The 18,726-nt window shown below is 36.5% G+C and overlaps 1 protein-coding gene and 1 long non-coding RNA gene across 5 annotated transcripts in view; both read right to left on the minus strand.

The window, feature by feature from the left end:
* LOC306660446 overlaps positions 1 to 18,726 on the minus strand; it is a 356,489-nt gene that overhangs the window by 20,724 nt on the left and 317,039 nt on the right. The window lies entirely within an intron of this gene.
* Positions 1,532 to 18,726, minus strand: part of MXI1 (MAX interactor 1, dimerization protein) — a 72,055-nt gene continuing 54,860 nt past the window's right edge. For all 4 annotated transcript variants that reach the window (XM_079138684.1, XM_079138685.1, XM_079138686.1 and 1 more), the window contains exons 4-6: positions 6,184 to 6,298; positions 5,438 to 5,609; positions 1,532 to 3,325 (exon numbers count right to left, since the gene is read on the minus strand). In XM_079138684.1, the coding sequence (XP_078994810.1) occupies positions 3,162 to 3,325; positions 5,438 to 5,609; positions 6,184 to 6,298 (451 nt within the window). In that variant the 3' untranslated portion in view covers positions 1,532 to 3,161. The remainder of the gene's footprint in view (positions 3,326 to 5,437; positions 5,610 to 6,183; positions 6,299 to 18,726) is intronic.

Raw genomic sequence — 18,726 nt, forward strand, 5'->3', positions numbered from 1 at the left:
CTGAATGTTAGAATGGGATTAAATGAAATTAAAACCCTTTCTTTCCCCACATTATGCTGTATTGGTAGGTGAGTTGGAATCTGACTTTGATTTGGGTTCGGGATATTTGAGGTGGAAGGATAATAAAAGCAGGGGAAGAGCAGTTGTTTATTCAAGTGAAGGAAAAAAATTTCTCAAAATTCCTAAAAGGCTAAACAGTTTGTTCAGAAGGTAGGAACCCAGGAGGCAGTATGGTATCAAGAGTAAGGAACTCTGCCTCAACAATTATCACTGCCTTTTTAAAACCCCTTCATAATTCTAATAGGCATTGCCACACAGGCATTGTCATGGGGACAAGAAAAGGCTTTTTTTCCCTGTAGTTTTTGTATCTATGCTAGTCTGAGTCAGTGACTTCATCAGAATCCTTTGGCAATCACTCAAGAAGCATTTTACTAGAAGAGGATCCAAATAAGATTAATGAGGGTGAAGGGGCCAAATGGGAACTTGGAGACTTTTCAGCTTCCATAATACTCTAGCCAAAGGGATTCCCTAAAAAGTTAGAGATCAGATGAGGATGACAACTACTGAAGCAATTACTGGGTACATGCAGTTAGATATGCACCTGTTTACATTTTGGAACAGAGATAGCAATTAAATTTCAAACTGCTATTAATTCTGGACTTCTGACCGTACCAACATAAACATTTAGGAGTGTGGACACTCATCCATATTTTTGCCTTCATGGAGAAGGGTGTTAGAAAATAACTCTGGTATTCTTTATTCAGTTTTTATTTCTTGTGTTAACTTCTGTGTCTTCATTTTGTCTTTTAAAAAATTAATACTTCTTACTCGTACAGTCTTACCCATATCCCCCACCCCCAAAGGAAAACAAACCAGGAAAAGTATAGTTTTGGGGGAAGTTGAAATATGTACTATAGGTTTGTGACAAAGGCGTCCCAGGTCATTTTCCTGTTCATAGGCAACAAAATGGCGGCACCTCAAATGTGCCTGAATGTTGTCCCAAATTCCAGCCCTATGCCAAATGATGCCAGTGAATGCCATGGGAATGAGAAAAGGGAACTTAAGTCATTGGCTTCCATTTACTTTCCATGGTAATTTTAGTACAATCTTTAAACTGTCTCGCTTGGGAAAGTCAAAAGTAAGCAAATATATAGAGTAACATCTTGACCCAGCCGGCAATAATTATAAATGAATCCAGAAACAGTTTACTTGGGCCACAGAAATGAATCTGTTTTGTCATGTTTTTCCTTAATTCCCAGCACCTCAAACGTAGCAAGTTCTAGTACTGGATTTTAAAAGCATGCAGTTTTTCACACACACATCTATTTCAAAGAATTTCTTCCACTCAAACACAGCACAATCAAGGAAAAGATATTTTTGGAGGCACAGAAAGAGCACAAGAACAAGTGAGTATATATATGCTGAGGCCTTATGTACGACCAAGCTGGTACACTCCATATATAAAAGTAGTGAATGTTGTTAAAGTGCTACTCACAAAAGGATAGTCTAACATTAACACACAACTCAACTGCACTGCTAAATATGGTTGTCTTTATTTTCTTTTTCCTTGCCCAGCCCTATCTAAACATAAAATAAAACTACAGGACTGAAATTAACAACCCATTAAAATCAGCAATAAGTTATGAAAATCATAAAGCTTTTTTTTTTTTTTTTTTTTTTTTTAAAGTAATTAAGGGTAGTTAAATTATTTAAAGTATACAAAGTCCAAACAGCTGGGGTAAGGTCTCCAGGAAGGCTTCCCAGGGTAAGAGAGAGAGGACCAAAGGAAAACCTTGGAGTTTGAAAGACAAAGGGAACACATGACATCAAAGTGCAGGCTAGAAATTTCACTTCGAAGAAAATAACATTTCTGAAAACATTTATAAGAGCAACAATAGCACCTGCACAGTGGGATTGTGAAGAAGACTGCCTGTAGAAAATGGAAGCAAATCTTTACATTAAAATGAGACAAGTGCTGAACTTAACTATGTTAACTATGATAGTGTGTCTACTATGGATATCAGATGGTTAAAAGCTGGTAAAAGGTAATGATTCTAAAAGAAAACAAAAACAGCATTGACCTTTTTTCTACCTAGCCCAGACCTCATTCATTTTGTGCACTATAAAGAGTGAGGTGTGAGGTGTTTTATCATTATCAAATGCTGCATCAAAATAGATGATTTTTCCCATGTGTTTTTCCACTATAAAAGACATCTATGTTTACTTATGGACAAGCTTTAAAAAGATGTCATTTTGGTTTTCAACACATATAAACAGTTATCAAAATCTCAAATAAAAATGCTGCCGTGGCTCCGACCTTGGCCTGCTAATCTGAGTGCACAACTCTTCTGACCCATGCAGACACAGGCACGTGGAGCTTTTTCCTTCTGGCTCCCCAATCCATACTCATAGGCCTTGTGTGATAGAGGCTGTCATGCATGGACTGCCCCATGCAGCCCCGAGGCCATGGGATGGCGAGATGGCGGCTGGGTGCCCTAGTGCTAACAATGCAGGATAAGGTTAGCTTGTTTAGCATGGAATCCAACAGAAAGCTGAGCTGCATGATGATCCCTTTCAAAAGGCTTCATGGGAGTCTCTCCTTTTGTAGAGCGTGAAATGAGTTTGGGTTTGTTTCGTTTTTGTTTTAAAGAATTGATCATCCACAGGCTTCATGATAAGCTGTCCCAGGCTGAGTTTTAATAGCTCCTTAGCTATCCAAGATTAATGCCTGATTATCTTTTCTTTACTATAGGTTTTGATTTTGTTTCTAGGGCCATAAAGCTCAGGAAGGGTTCATAACCCCCATCTTTCAATGTGTCTACTCAATGTATGAGCAAACTAGAAAAAGAGGATGGAATCTCCAGTGTCCTCTTTGAAATCAACTAAATCAAATCAAGATAATTTCACACAAGTTTTCCATTGTCATTAGAAATTGTGATTTTTTTTCCAATATGAATATTCTGAGTATATTTGTTCTGCTGGGGAGGCTCTACCCCACTTTTTGCTAAGTATTTGCTTAAATACAGGTCTTATGACCCTTTTGTTCAAGTATAGTTTTGTTTAGCTTTAAAGAGGAGACTGCATCATGAACCCAATTTAAGAGATTGTACTGAATTGGCCCAGTGAATATTTTGCCCTGCACTGTTATGTCATGCTGGGTTCTAGGAAGTGAACGAAAGTTTGACACTGGCACTGGAGTAACCCTCATCACTCCCAATACTCTGCAGGCTGCTGTGGTCATCAATGTCACTGATGCTGGTGGTACTTATATTGTCCACTTCTCCATGGGAGAACTCTGTGCTTTCAACATCCACTTCAATCTCCTCTGCCAAAGGAAAAAAAAAGGAAGAACATTAATAATCTATGTGCACCTTCAAAAATTAAAAGGCATGTAAAACAAAAGTTATACAACCAGTGTTTTATCAGTGATCTCTGGAGAACAGAGAAACTAAAGGTCAAAAAAATACTTTCTGCACAGGGGAATTTCTGGTATACAATGGTGGTCTTAATTTAGGCAGCAAGTTTACTAAAACCCTTTTGACGCCAGTCTGTCTGGACCTCCCACAAAAAGTACTTGGGCCTATTTGGGAATTAGTAATTAATATTAAAAGATCCCAACCCTAAGTAGTTTAACAACATCTGTCTTACATTAAACCAAAAACTAATTCTCGGTGCTGTTTACTAATCAGGGTTGACTAGGAGATGGGGAGCATAAACTTAAAAACAGACAATCTAGGGGCTGAGGGTATAGCTCAGTGGTAAAGTACTTGCCTAGTAAACACAAAGCCCTGGTTTATTCCAACACTGGAAGGGGGAAAAAAAAAAAAAAGCAAACTAGAAAATTTACTCATTCAGGTCTTTGGAGATACCATTCTACAGATAGTTCTACAGACTTCTATGATTCATAGTGAAGATAGTTTGATATTTAGTAACTAAAATAAGCCAATTGTTATAAAGCAGATTTTGAGGGATTTGTCTTTAATTTTCTTGCACCAAATATAGCCTGAAGTTCCCTCCTCTTCCCCTGTCTAGGGATGGAACCCACAGTCTTGTGCCTGCTAGGCAAGTGGTCTGCCACTGAGTTATATTCTCAGACCCAAATATAGTTTGAAATAAAAGCCTGAGTTTAAAATAAATCTCTGAATTATAGTGAGATCTATAGGATTACAGGAAAGGCATTTTGGGTGGTGGAATTTAATTTCAAAACCCAAACATAAACCCTTAAATACATACATGATGCCTACAGATAGTCAACTACTACACATACTATCACCAATAATACATAATAACAATACACATTTTTAAAACAAAAGTTAAAAGTTGTTTTATCCAATAAGAGCTAGAATGAAAACAGAATTTTTCATTCATGACAAACTATGCTTGATGAGTTTCATATCTGAACTAGATGAAACAAGAATGACAATGTTGACAGCTATTATAACTGAATGATGGGTACATGGGAGATAGTCTATTTTCTCTACTTTTGAATATGCCTGGAAATTTCCATTAAAAGAGCAAAACAAAAAAATCAGTCACTTGTATAAATATTTTAGAATCCTTAAGATCCCATTAGTTCTGTGTTTTCAAATTTAAGACTTAAAATCATCAAGATTCACCTCAGGATCTTTTATTGTAGTATAAGGCCTGAGGTGGTGGAAGCTATAAAGTTCAGACTGTTTCATTTCTGGTTAATTTCTGGTCTATAATTCTCCCAAAGACAAATGTTCAAGGACAGGCAGAAAGAGAAATAAAGGGTGTGGTACTTTAAAATATACATAAAGAAAATAATATCACCAATAATAAAACATAACTCAGCATATTTTCCTAGAACAAAGAACTGAAGGGCACAACATCACTTACGTGGTATTTCTTGTCCCAAATGTATTAATCCAATAATTTAAAAACATCAGACAAACTCAATTTGGGGAACACCATATAAAAAGATTGTCAAATTTTCTTCAAAGTATTATGGTCATGAAAGAAAGACTGAGGAACTAGCTAATGCAGTAGGGAATGCTGAATAGGATCCTAGACCAGGCAAAGGCCATCAGTGGGAAAACTAGTAAATTTTGAACAAAATCTGCAGATTACTTAATAGTATTGTCAGTTTAATTTCCTAGTTTTAATAACTCTATTATGGTTACATAAGATGTTAACATTAGGGAAAACTGGGTTAAGGTAGATGAAAACACTACAATTTTCTACAGAAAAACCTTAAAAGTATTTCAAAATGGACAGTTTTATATAGACAGATAGATATATAGATAGATAGATAATCCCCCAGAGAAAAAGAATTTCACAGTTTACACAGGCAGGACTATACAATGTGATTGCATAAAATATCAGAGTTGGTGAAAAAGAAAGCAAATACAGTGTGCCTCCTTATCCAGATAGAGAGATGCTTAGTATTTCATTAGAGAAAAGGCACACTGCCTACCTCGCTCTGAATCAGAACGATCTGAAGAAATAGTTGATCCAATGCTGTCCATTCGTATTCGTTCCATCTCTTGAGGACCCTGCAGCTGTTCCAGTCGCCGCTTTAAAAATCTCTGTTCTCGTTCCAAGTTCTCAAGCTGGTGCTGGCTTTTCCTTTCAGCTTCTTCAAGTTTCTAGGATGATGAAATGATATTTATATTTGTGGATAGTCCAGTACAAACATTAACTGATTTCTACCTGGTATCTTAAAAGAGTTTTTTTGGCTGAGAAAACGTAAGTGAATATACATGTGTTTGCATATATAAAAACATAAATTCATATTCTTAAACAAAAAGAGTCCTGTCTTATTTGTGTATGAATGCATATGAACAAGACAATTTTAAAAGTCTGTAAAGTAATCTTTATAAAGGACAAACTTCCTCTGCAATGTGGTATTTGATGGAAAAATACTGAGGGACACAGCCAGATGAAGTCATCTCCACCAGAGGGCACAACTGTCTTCCTTCTGGGTATCACAAGAGTAATTGTTATTTTCCTAGCATTCTCAGCTCTTCAAAACAATTTAGTTTTTTATCAGGTTATGTTGTTCCCATCAGATTAGCTGATAAGATTTTAGAAAAGATTTCTCTGGGGTCAGTTATTAAGGAGGGCATGGGGAGCTAGCTGATGTATATGAACAGGAATCATTGCTAATAATTAAACCAGGACCCAGAAAATCAGTACAAATCTGAAAGTGAAAACTCTCACCTTGATGTGTGCTTTGGCTTTATTGAGCAAACCAAGTGTTGTGTGCCTGGTGCAGTCTGGTCCTAGTGGAATCAGAACTTTTAAGCGTTCTAAACACAGGCGCAGATGAGCTCGTCTAAGACAAAAAAAAAAAAAAAAAAGTCAAATGAGCACAACCTGAATATCTCACTGGAAACATCATAAAACCTATTTTAAGAAAATAATTTGGGATCATTCAGCCTATAAACAACTCTTAAAGTATCTGCAAGTATCAGGGTGCCTGCGTTTCAGTCTCTCCCATTTCCACTGCACTCGACGTCGGTCACTTCCTATTATCCCCAGCGGCGATCTGTCAGAGACCGTTTCAGCCTACACTATGAACTGTCAGCTGTATTAATACAGAATAGTAATACTAGAGCAAAAGTACTTGATTTTGAATGCCTAAAACCACAGGCTAGAGTAGGGGTTTTCAGAGAGGGTACCCCAGGAGGTATAAAATGCACACAAGTATCTATTTCCTCTCACCTTTTAAATATAAAATACAACCCTACCTCTCTGCAGTTGTAGCCACCCTACAGTGTTACATATTGTTATTATGTATTGTGCTGAACCAAATGAACTTCTGATCCTCAACCATTTCTCACAAAAACTGCAATTTCATATGATCCAACAAAACAGAAACAAAATTCCCTAACTACCCAGGATAGGGTTAGACAACATATAAGGCCCCTGTGGTCAACATTAACTAGTGAAATGACAACCCATAAAATAGTTGCCAGCTTCCTATCCATGTAAAAGAATTAACTTTTCTTTTTTCTCTCTTCCATCCTCTCATTCCTTGCCTCTACTCTTTACAAGGAAAACAGGTGACAATTCTTTACTAAAGTCACTGCATCCTCAACTCTTATGGAAAACATCTTGTGGAAAAGTCGGAAAGTTTTTCTCCTGCGAATGCTAGGAGAGCCTCATGGATTTACCTTCCTGTGCTCTAAAAGAAGTTATGATGATGATGATGAGAATAAGTTCAGTACCTAGTTTCACCCCAAAACAACATCTAATCTTTGGTTCTGTGCTTCATAAACATAATTCAGTAGTTAACAGAGTATATGAAAAGAAAATAAGCAAATGTGTTCATAATTTCCCCTTAACTCCTTGGGGTTAAATGAATTTTTAGCAACTATTTCAACTGCACTGGGAACAAATTGTGCCCTCCCTATTTTCTTCTCAAAGAGGACCGAAATGGGTTTAACTAGCTCTGTCAACAAAATATGCTTTCTCTGTCTTAATACACAAGAAATAATAAGTGAAATCCTCTAAAGAGTAGGAAAAGGTGATAAGCAGCCAATTCTGTCACTGACGAGCAAGAATGATTAAGGGTAGTGAGGTCAGAGGTTTGGCTGATGTATTATCAAGATTCTTTTAGCACCAACTAGCCCAGCTACAGTTAGAGGTCTTAGAATTTCCATTCCAAATCTATTGCACTCATTGCCTCAAGTCTAATACTTGGTTCTAGGTTGAAACCTGACGTACTTGATGTGGATAAAGGAATGTTTTTATTTTCTCTGAATTAAAGGTGTATCACTGGATTCCCCTTAAGATATTTAACAATTTCAAAGTCACTACGTGCCTCTGCTATGCTACCCAAATCTCTTAAAATGAAAATCTCATATGATCACATTGCTCTAGTTGAGCAGACCAAATACAAAAGCCATACACAAAGTAAAAACTGCCTTTAAATTCTTCATTAAGATTATCGTGGCATATGCCAAACAACTCTACTTATATAAGATTGGAGGATGGAGAGACTGGTGGTTCTCTGCTAATTAAAGGTTCAGCTTTGAATTCAGTCTTATTAAAAAAAAGTTAACAGAGCAACTAATAAAGTTAATAAGTAGTACATTACCACAAGAACAGCTTTATCAATTTTGTTCAAATTCCTTAATTTCATAAATTTGGTATATAATTATTTTTTATATTTCAGTTTAAGAAACTTGTGACTCAGTATAGTTTCATATCAAGAATAAAATGGGTGGGTCAATTTTCTGTTTTCTGAGACTTACTAAAACCTACACATAAAATTAAAACGTCTTTTTTCCTCTCTCTCAAACATTATTCAATTGTGTACTTATTACATGATTTTTGTGAATTCAGAATTTGTTCCAGGTATTTGCTTGAGGGAGAAGAATAAAAAGTGAACTCTAAGAGTTTATAATCCAGACTATAGCATGAAACATACTATTTGTTTCATATGATTCATTTTGAAGTAAGTTGTGCAGATATCAAGGGCAACACAGTGAATACATGGAGAGATTCCAAATGGAGGAGGTAGACTTGTAAAAGAGGCTGAAACTTGACTTTGGATTTGACTATGAAGAAGAAAAGATTTTCCAGATAATTAAGAGAATGAAAGGACCTAGGTTTATAGTTGGAAAATAAATTTAAATCTAAGATTAAAAAAAAAAATCAGTTTCATTCATTCAAGAGAAAAACAACTTAGTTGGCATTCTATAAGGAAGGATCAGCTAAGTTCAAGAGTCTGGAGACTTTCAATAAATTACTTAAATTTATTAAGTAATAAATCAGGAGCTGCCAAGACCAAGAGAGTCAAGGCTTAAATAATGCTAAATGAACTGAAAAGGCAGAGTTCCCTAAAAATTAGTTTTTATTAAAAAGACACTCCTAAACATTTCTTCAGTTATGTAATTGTAAATCTGCTCTAAGATACAGCTTACACTAAGGAAACTGAGAAGTCGTGTCTCACAAAGGCCAGTGGTGCCATTCTCCACGCTTTGTAAACATGGTTCTTCAAAACAGACCCTGGTTTGAAGGATGAGCACTGGGTGATGTCTGCTCTTCGATGGGAAGAGGACTATCTGCAGAGCTAACTGTAATTTCCTTCAGTGTTTGTACTTACAAACGAAACAGGCATTTGGACAGAGTAACAAAGGGTAAACGGAAGCAGAAAGCCAGCAGCTGATCAGGTGGGAGCCACACTTTTCAGAAGCCATCTGTAAATGCACTTTCCCCCTGTGTTTATATGCGTTCAGGCAAAGGCACCCTTCCAAGAGCAACGGACATAAACTGGAAAGAGTTAAATCACATTCTTCTTGCATAAATTTTTTCTCTCCAGCAAATTCCTAGAAGAAGAAATTCATGGCAAAGTATTCTTCCCTTACCATGGTGCTGCTCTCTACACTTTACCCTACAGTCTCCCTGTTGGTAACCAGATTGCAAGCTTAACCACCAACGACCTAGAAAGGCATATCTTTTGATGCCATCTGGCCTTTTCTTTTCTTGCCTTCATTCTCATGTGACTGGCGGCTCAGGATCCTCCTGTATGGGGTTGCTAAATCATGGGTTGTAAGACGCTGTAATCATGGGGGAAGGAAAGAAGACAAGAAACAAGAAAAAAGCTTGGTTTGATTTGAAAAATCAAATCTTATTTACTGAGGAAAAAATTCCAAGTATCATATAATGATGTTTTTCAAGTCTCCAAAGATTAGAAGAGCTAACACAGAATAAAGATCTGGCAAAGGCATGGTCCTGCACCTGACATTATAAAACTGATGGAACTAGACTTGATGGAAAGTTATTTTTTAAAAGTTAGTCCCCTGGTTAGCATTTACTTAACTTTTATTTAAGACATAGGTATTCTCTGAAACACATGAATAGCTCAATAAAAGCTATAAAACCAAAATCATTTCTAAGTTAGTATGAGTGACAGTAAAGCAAAATTAGGATTAGACACTGCAGCAAGAAGGTGACCTACGAGAAAATTCAAGTCTCCTTGCTGGCGTGGGGGGGAGGGGTAGCCTAGAGAATGAAGAGATACCAATGTACTTTTATTTTCAAAGACTCTATGAAGGTTGTTTTAAAATGAGATTTAGAAGTGGGTTTTACCTAGAGGAAAAGGCAATTTGCAGTCACTAACCCTGTTAGGTGCGCACACCTTCAGAAAGGGCAAGCCCCTTCTGAGAAAAAATTGTATGCTTTTTGTTTGGGTAGATTTGGATCATTTTCCCCTGAAGGAACCAGTGCTGCTTTTGGTCTCAAACCCTGTAAACTTTACTGCCAAACTGATGTGTCATAGAACATGGCCCCTCCTAGCAGCTGTGATATTTTAAAGCACAGGTATATCAACTATAAGAAGCATATGTTGTTGTGGGAGGACAGAGGAAAGAATTTCCCCTGGGGGTGGGGGGACAAACTGCAAGTATCATACAATGATGCTTTTCAATTCTTACATTTTGTCAACTTGCCTCTGGAAAAACTAGTCCCCCTAACCCAACAATAAGAAATCTAACTCCTGCCCACCCCGCAAACTATTCACTGGCTGAAGCCACTGGAGGCACAGTCCTGCACTGGAACTTGCTGTCTTTTATTCCTCCACTGCAGGATACCAAGACTTTGCCAAGTAACTAAATCAAAATGGAAAACAAGTCAAGTGATAGGGACAGAGCTTGTATTTTCCTCTCTGCTGAATGTTACGCAATGGCCTATGAGTCCTCCCATGAGCCACATTCTTCAAAGCAGCAGTGGCTTGTGGCCAGGTTTCTCAACTTCCCACAAACACACCCCTGCACATGACAGCAGCTAGCTGCTTATCCTACACATTGTGTATACCAAAGTTTCTCTAAAATTTAATGTTGAGAATATTATAAAACTCTCCAAAGATACACACTGCCTTTTATGAAAAATGATGTTTAACACAGATCCAGATAAGTCTAACACTATGCTACTCATGAATTTTATTTACTAAAACATATATGATCATATTCTGTTGTTTAGCTATTTCTGTTTATGAAATAAGCTAGATAAGCTATTCCTATAAAATAAAATCTGGTAATTTTATGTTTCATCTACAACTTACAGATTATCTACTTCACAGAAAATAAACTGACTATTCACTCCCAGGTAGTAATTTGGCAAGTGGCATTTCCCTAGTGTCAGACTTAACTATGGTAGTCATGAGACTCAATAACCCAAATAAAAACAGGAGAACAGCTTGGACCCTCTTCTCACTCTTCATAATGAGACCCTCTTCTCACTTTTCAAAAAGCAGCTGATTTCACTTAAGATTCCTCTTAATGGGTAACTTGTATAATAACTAAACTGGAGTATCAAGTATTATAATGACATTTCAAATTACATAATATAAGCTATATAGTATTACAATAATACCATTTTTTATTGTACCATTATCAACCTCAGCACACAAGTAAGAATTAACATCAGTACAAATACTTGCTCTGGGAAAACTTTTTAAAATGACTTTCTCCCAATAAAATCAGAACAGTTCCAAGGGTTAGCTATGTATACCCCTGGGGTATCCAACACGAAGCCAGAGGATATTTGAAGTCATAAGGTTTAATATGGTATCCTTCCCAGAAGTCATCATTTTCCCAGATTTGGAAGAAAAACCCTATTTTACATAAAAGCAAGCACAGAAAATGCACAATGTCCATTTGTTAATTTATTTATTCATTTATTTTTGCAGTACTGGGGATTGAACCCAGGGCCTCACACATGCTACGCAAGCAATGAGTTACACCACCAGCCGTTTTTTGAGACAAGGTCTTGCTAAGGGTGCCCAGGCTAGCCTCAACTTGTGATCCTCCTGCCTCAGCCTCTAGTGTGGCTGAGATTATAAGCATGTGCCACCATGCCCAGAAAAATACACTTTTAAAATAAAAGGCAGCTTCAAATAAATTCCACACTATTTCATACCATATCTCTGGACCTCTAGAAAACTATGTTCAAACTGCTAAGGCAAATTACTACATATCACTATTAGAGCTCTGAACTTCAGAACATTATTTCTAATTTATGGCTGGGATTATGTCTCCCAAATTTAGAGAGAAGGGTCAGGGGAGCAGGGATGAGGGAACAGGAAGGGGAGGGCAGCAGGGAGAGGGGGGAAAGGAAAAGGGGGAAACCTTTCAATACTTAATAAATTCATAATGATTAATAGTGGTCATTTTTTTCTCAAACAACATGGATTCTCACTGAGCTGAAATATTAATCCTTTACAACTCAGACACACGAAGAGTCACTCAGTCAATAACTCTGATCATCAGTAAACAATTAACCCCACCCTATTATGCCACCAAGCTAGATGCTGTGAAGATTTTAAAGTTGCCAGTGGTCATCTTTTATCTGTGTGAAGACTATAATTTTGCCCTCTGCTTCCCACCTTTCCAGTCTCATTTCCCATTACTCAGACTCTTGCAAACCTCTTCTACAACCAAATGTGCTTTCTGATTGCCGATTACCTGGACTGCCCTTCTTTCCATTCTCTTCCTGGTGGCATCTAACACATTTTTCTGCCCACAGCCAAACTAATGTTTCTTCCATGAGACCTTCCTTGCCAGATTCCTTCCTCAGATGATTAATCCTTGATTTTTATGCTAATCACACTGTATTTTAATTGACACATACTTTTATTGCATTGCTTATTTTTAATCATTTCCATTTTTTCAACACCAAACAGACTGACTAGCACACAATGGGAGGAAGAGATGTAACATAATTTCTAATGGATGCTTCTGGAACTTTTCAACTTACCAAAGTTGACGTAACAATCCATACTGTTATCTCTGAACAGTATAATCAGATACCAGGCCAGCATTGAGAGAGATGTGCTTATGAATCTGTTGTTTCTGAAGTGCTGAGGTCACAAGTGAATGTTAAGGTGAGCCGTATCAAAGGTGTCTACATGCAGAGCAACTGCAGTCTCCAATCTGACTCCTGATTAAGAGTTGGCACCTTCTGAGTGCGTGTGGTGCTGAGGTCGAACCCAGCGTTTTGCACCTGCTAAGCAAGTGCTCTACCAATAAGCTATGTTCCCTGTCCCCAAGCCTCTTGGCACCTTATTTTGAACTACAGCCATTACAACAAAATGACTTTTATTTAAGTATTTACAGTGGTAAGGGACTACCACAACAATGCCAAATGAAATTCAGAAAACTGAATAAAATTTTCTGTCACAAATTTTCTGACCTTAACAGGCCTCCTAAACTGGGCATGGTAGCACATTACTATAATCCCAGAAACTTGTGAAGCTGAGGCACAAGGATGACAAGTTCATGGCCAGCCTGAGCAACTTAGTGAGACCCTGTTTTTAAAGAAAGAAAGAGAAAAAAAAAAGAAAAAAAAAAAAAAAGCCTCCTAACATGTAGAATATTTGACCTATTTGACCCAACCTAACATATTTAAGCTTGGCCTGTTCAAGAAGTAGTGACCATATTAAGTATAACGGCAGGAAGGCAATCACTAAGGAGAAAATAGAAAAAGAAACAGCTAAGAAAACCCAGGTATGAGAGGGAATTCTAAAAAGAAATACTCCATAATACATGAGATAAAAAACTTAAAAGTTTTTATTCTCACCTTTAAATGAGAAACTAGTATATGCAGAGGCTATGCAGAGGCTTACAAGATCTCTGGACTGCTGATCAGTTGACAACTGTAAATAAACAATTTTTTTATTATCCTAACATTCACTCCTAAGAAAGACTTCATTTTGACAGCCTCATTTGAAAATAATAAATAATTAAAATTGTGTTCCAGAAGCATATATTCTTCACTGGATCCTCCTACAAGGAACATAAAAACTTGATGTCCATTCTGCATTAAATTTAGCTTCTATATATACATCTCCTCTTATCTGTTTATAAGGATTTGGTTCTTAAAAAACAAAAACAAACTTGATCATTCATTCAACATATTTCTTCTTGGGTCACACAAGAACTTTCTGTATTCCAAGTTTCAAAGTCTGGGAAATAGGGCTACATCACTGGAGAAAACAGTGGCAATTTGTTCTAAATACAAAATAGCTTATTTTCCTTTGGCAAATCTCCAGGGGATTTGGGTGGAGGGAAAGGATACTCCTCTCTGGAGAGATCAGGCTCTGGACCTGGACAACTGTCAAAACTTGCTGTGGGTAGAAGAGAATTTTTAAAAAATTATTTATCTTTCACATCACTCTGGACACAGATTAAAGATTTCTGCCTTATTAACAGTTTTCTATTCTTTGGCCTTTTGTTGGTGCTCATCCCTATTCTGGCAGCCCCCATCAGCGGATTTAATGGTACCAAAGTGCTGAGAAGTATTGCTGTCCAAAAGAAAAAGCCTTCTCTCACAGGGACTGGGAAGGCAATCTGCGATCACAACAGTAGCTGCTTGTTAATCTTCTATTTGAAACACAGTGATGTCAATAGCATTGTACCCTGCCAGCCACCATGGGGTAACGTACATTTTGAAACCAAAACAAACTTCCTACGTGCTAGCAAGTCAGATGTGAGAAACAGTTGATAACCATGCTGTAAGACACTGCCTTAGTTTTTATATATGAAAAACACAAGAATTACATCTAGTTTTCTACAGAAGTTTAATTCTCTCACAGCACCACTCCTACCCAGAGCCCAGTGCAATTGTTTTATTATATCAAATTAACCTCTGGGATGACTGAGAGAAGAAATATTGTTATGGATCTCTAATAAAACAGTGATCACAACATAGCACAAACAGCACACATGAAGAATGCTTTGTAATGTAACTGTTCATTTAAAAACATAAAATGAAAATAACAAAGTGCCCCACTAATCAGATGAGATTAGTTTAACAGTTCATTTCAAGGGGTGTATTTCACTTTGGAGGAAGGACATGTTTTATTAAATGGAACAGGAACACTCTGGCCTAAGAGTAATTCATCTAGTAACCCAGAAGGTAAATATTCACAACTTGTACAGAATATAAGTAACCTAAAATGGAGTGCTAAATGACTAAAAGTGGTAAATAACCATGCTTACTATTAGCAGACGGCAAATGGTTTTGACATTGCTAGACATCTGACAATTCAGTCAAGTCAGACAACTATTATTTTTAAAGTCCCATTTTGGCAAAATTTTCCTAAAATAAAAAAAAAAAAAAATGTTGCTCATTTGTTGGTAGGGAGGGATATAAATTTGGGGGCAAGAGAAGGATAACAAAGAGCAATTGTTGGCCAATGTGTTTTGTTTAATAAACCTGAAGCATATATCAATTACTTGGAACCTCTAGAAAAATAAAACTCACAGAATTGAAAATATGCCGTAGTTCTGGTAATGACAGAACTGACATTTTGATGGATCTTTTTATATCTGAACTATTTAACTGTTCTGAGCTTTCTCTTTTATTATACTATACCACCTTTTTTTTCTGACCCAACTAAGGAGAAGTTTTTGAATTATTTTTGGAGGCAACCCAGCACAACACAATTACCTGGCACCAACCCTGAGCATACTTTCCTTTGGTAAGGCAGAAATTTCTTCAGCTTTGTATTAGGGCACTGACAGATGAGCATTCTTCCGAAGGTAGACTGTGAACATGCCTTAAGCACTACTTTACTTTTTAAAATCCTTCTGAAAAGGGAAAGGTGTTCAATGGATTAACAACAATTACAATAATCTACTAAAAGTAAAAGACTGGCTTCAAGTTGTGAGTGGGTGGTAACACTACACTGTGACTTAATTCTGTTCATATTTGTCTAAATCTTAGTTTGACTCTCCTCTAGAAAAGCTCAGAAAAAGATTAATTGAGAGAGGAATCAGATCTCCAATATTTATTTAATTTCAGCCTCAACTCAATACCATTATAGTTTTCTGTTCAAGGACTACTTCACAAGTAATATGTACTTTATTGTTTATTTTTAATTCACAAACAATAATTGTACATGGATTCTATCAATAGCTCAGAACAATCCAGAAAAAATATATAGTTCCATGGATTTGGGAAACAGAAAGAGCCAGCCTGAGGGAACACGCTTCATTTTGTTACCACTGCCAGTCAAAATTCTGGCTGTTCATCACAACAGTTTGTGTGGCTCTCTTGCCTTACCACATTTCAACATAAGAATATAAGAACTATTTCTCCAACTAAAGTTTGGAGATTACATTTTCCAAATATGACTACATTTCCTTTCAGATACTGCAAGATAAAAGTCCAAAACATTTTTCATGATCAGCAACATCTCTCATCTCATAGAACAAAAGCTACATAAGCATTCTGTGAAATGGTAAAAAGTGAGACCCAACACATATTCAGTATTTTCTTCCAAGAACACCAAAATTTCTTGAATACTGCAAGTCAGCAAAACTAAGCTTCCTCTTCAAGTGACCCAATACACAAAGCAGTAAGTTCTAACTGCTTTCATAAGAGCTAAGAACCCAGTATCACCAAATTGCTCTTTAAGAAAAGCCTTCTCCCTTTACAAAAATAGCAGTCCTGTAAAGTCGTTCAGCTCTGTCTAAATTGTGTTATGTTTACAAATGTTTTAACTGCAAAGATGGAATTTCTAATTGAAAAAGAACCTTATTTAGAAGAGACTGAATTTTTTTTAAAACAGCTCTGCCAAACACAAGCTGTTCTGTAAAGAAATAATTGTGAATCAAGCTGGAATAAAGTGAATCAAGACTAAAAAAAAAGACATCACAATCCTAAAGAAAAATGCCACAACTGGTCATACCAAATGATCCAAATGCCAGTTTGTCAGTGGTACCACAGTAAAACTATGATGGCTGCCCTCCAAGAAAGTAGGCCTATACATTAATGTACCCATAACATCTTTTACTAAAACCCAAAAGCATTATCAAAAAATTGATCTAAACTTGGTTTGATTTTTTTCCCACTTTTATTTAGGGTAATAAGTCCCTCTATAGTTACCACACATTGTATTTAGCACTACTATTATTGTTGCTTTTTTTTTTAATCTGAAAATTTTCGACAAGTTTCAGAGGGGGTATATGCCCAAATTTTAGTCATGATTTTGGTCAAGAAATTTAAGTGTACTCTTCCTTAACTTCTAGATTTCTCCCTTATTCCAATTTAGTTATTACATTCTCAGAAGGCCCATATCTTTCTTATATTTAATTTTAGATTATTTTAATGACTGGAAATTCAAGCATTCTATGAAGAATTGAATGCATGTATATATGTATTATGGTATGGAGATTGAACTACATCTCCAGCTCTATCTTGTATTTTGAGACAGGGTCTCACCAAGTTGCCAAGGCTGGCCTCAAACTTGCAATGTTTTTGACTCAGTCTCCCAAGCTGCTGCAATTTTAGGCATGCACCACCATGCCTGGCTGAGTAGATTTTGAAATGGCAGAAAACCTCAGTTTTTAGGCAAGGGTAAAAGAGACAGGTTTGGGGTTAAAATTTTCTTAAAAAATCAATCAATCATCTAGGGTTGATGTACTAGACGAGGCACAGGGTATCAAAATGCAGAGGATTTCCCATGCAGTCATCTTGAGGATTAAAAGGACAAACTGAGAAGCACTAAGATAAAATGTAATTGACAAGAGGAAATGCAACTGACTCTTGATCAATGTGGGTTTGAACTAAATATTTATAAGCAGAATTTTTTGGAGATGTTTGATAATTTGAAAAAACTTCCAGGAGAACCATGTAGCCTAGAAATACCAAAAAAATTGAGGCATTACCCAATTAATATGCTAAATTTTTATGTTTCTACAAAGTACCACTTAAAAAGTCAAGTTATTTTAAAAAGGTATGTCATAAAAGCATAAAGCATACATAGGTAAGAGTTTTTCATTTACTACCACAAAATATTCATAAATCTATTATTAAAAAGTTAAAATTCATCAAAATTTATGCACACAGACCACAGGTGGCAGCATTCACAAATGAGAGAAGTGGAAACAAGGGAGAGATGCAGCATTAAACTGCAACTGTACAAAACCAACCGCAGTACATACTGTACTACTGTAATAATTTTATAGTCACCTCCTGTTGCTATTTCAGTGAGCTCAAGTATTGCCAGTATCTGCCTAAGACACCATGTGACATTAATCATCTCCCCATGAACAGTTCATCTCTTCAGTAAATTTTATATGGCAGTAAAAAGTGGTATCTTGGAGTTATTTTTTACCAATATATATCAAGTACAAAATATGGTTAATAGAATGTTTATGTTATCAGTAAGGTTTCTGGTCAAAGCAGGCTATTAGCTGTTAAGTTTGTGGGGAGTCAAAAGTTATATACCAATTTTTTACTGCTTGGGGAGTTGGCACCTCTAACCGTCACGTTGTCCAAGGGTCAACTACATGATCTCTAAAGTTACTAGGCTCTTCATCATATAGGACTTAGTAGAATAAAACTAACATTAACAATACTCCAAAACAAAATAACATCTAAGAGATTTTGCAGGTCTGAGGAAATGGCCTTCAGTTTCCTTATATACCCAGAGTTACAACATTTATCCACTCTGGTTCAAGTTTTTGGTTGTTTCCACAAGAAACGTAGGCCTTCACCAACACTGCCACCACAAAATGAGAGAGAACCATAGTAGACGCCCCTTCACAAGGAAAACAGACACTAAAAATGACACTGTAATTAGGAAAGCAACTGTAAATTAAGAGAATAAAAAGGCTGTATCACATTCTCCAAATGAACTCCCAGGCTCATATCTATCCTATTCATGTTCAATTAACTAGAAGTTCACTTTTACTCCAGAATAAGTAATAAATTATACTTAAAGATTTAAGATAGAGCAAAAGAGATTCC

The sequence above is a fragment of the Sciurus vulgaris genome, assembly GCF_902686455.1.
Source record: "Sciurus vulgaris genome assembly, chromosome: 4".
Taxonomy (NCBI): domain Eukaryota; kingdom Metazoa; phylum Chordata; class Mammalia; order Rodentia; family Sciuridae; genus Sciurus; species Sciurus vulgaris.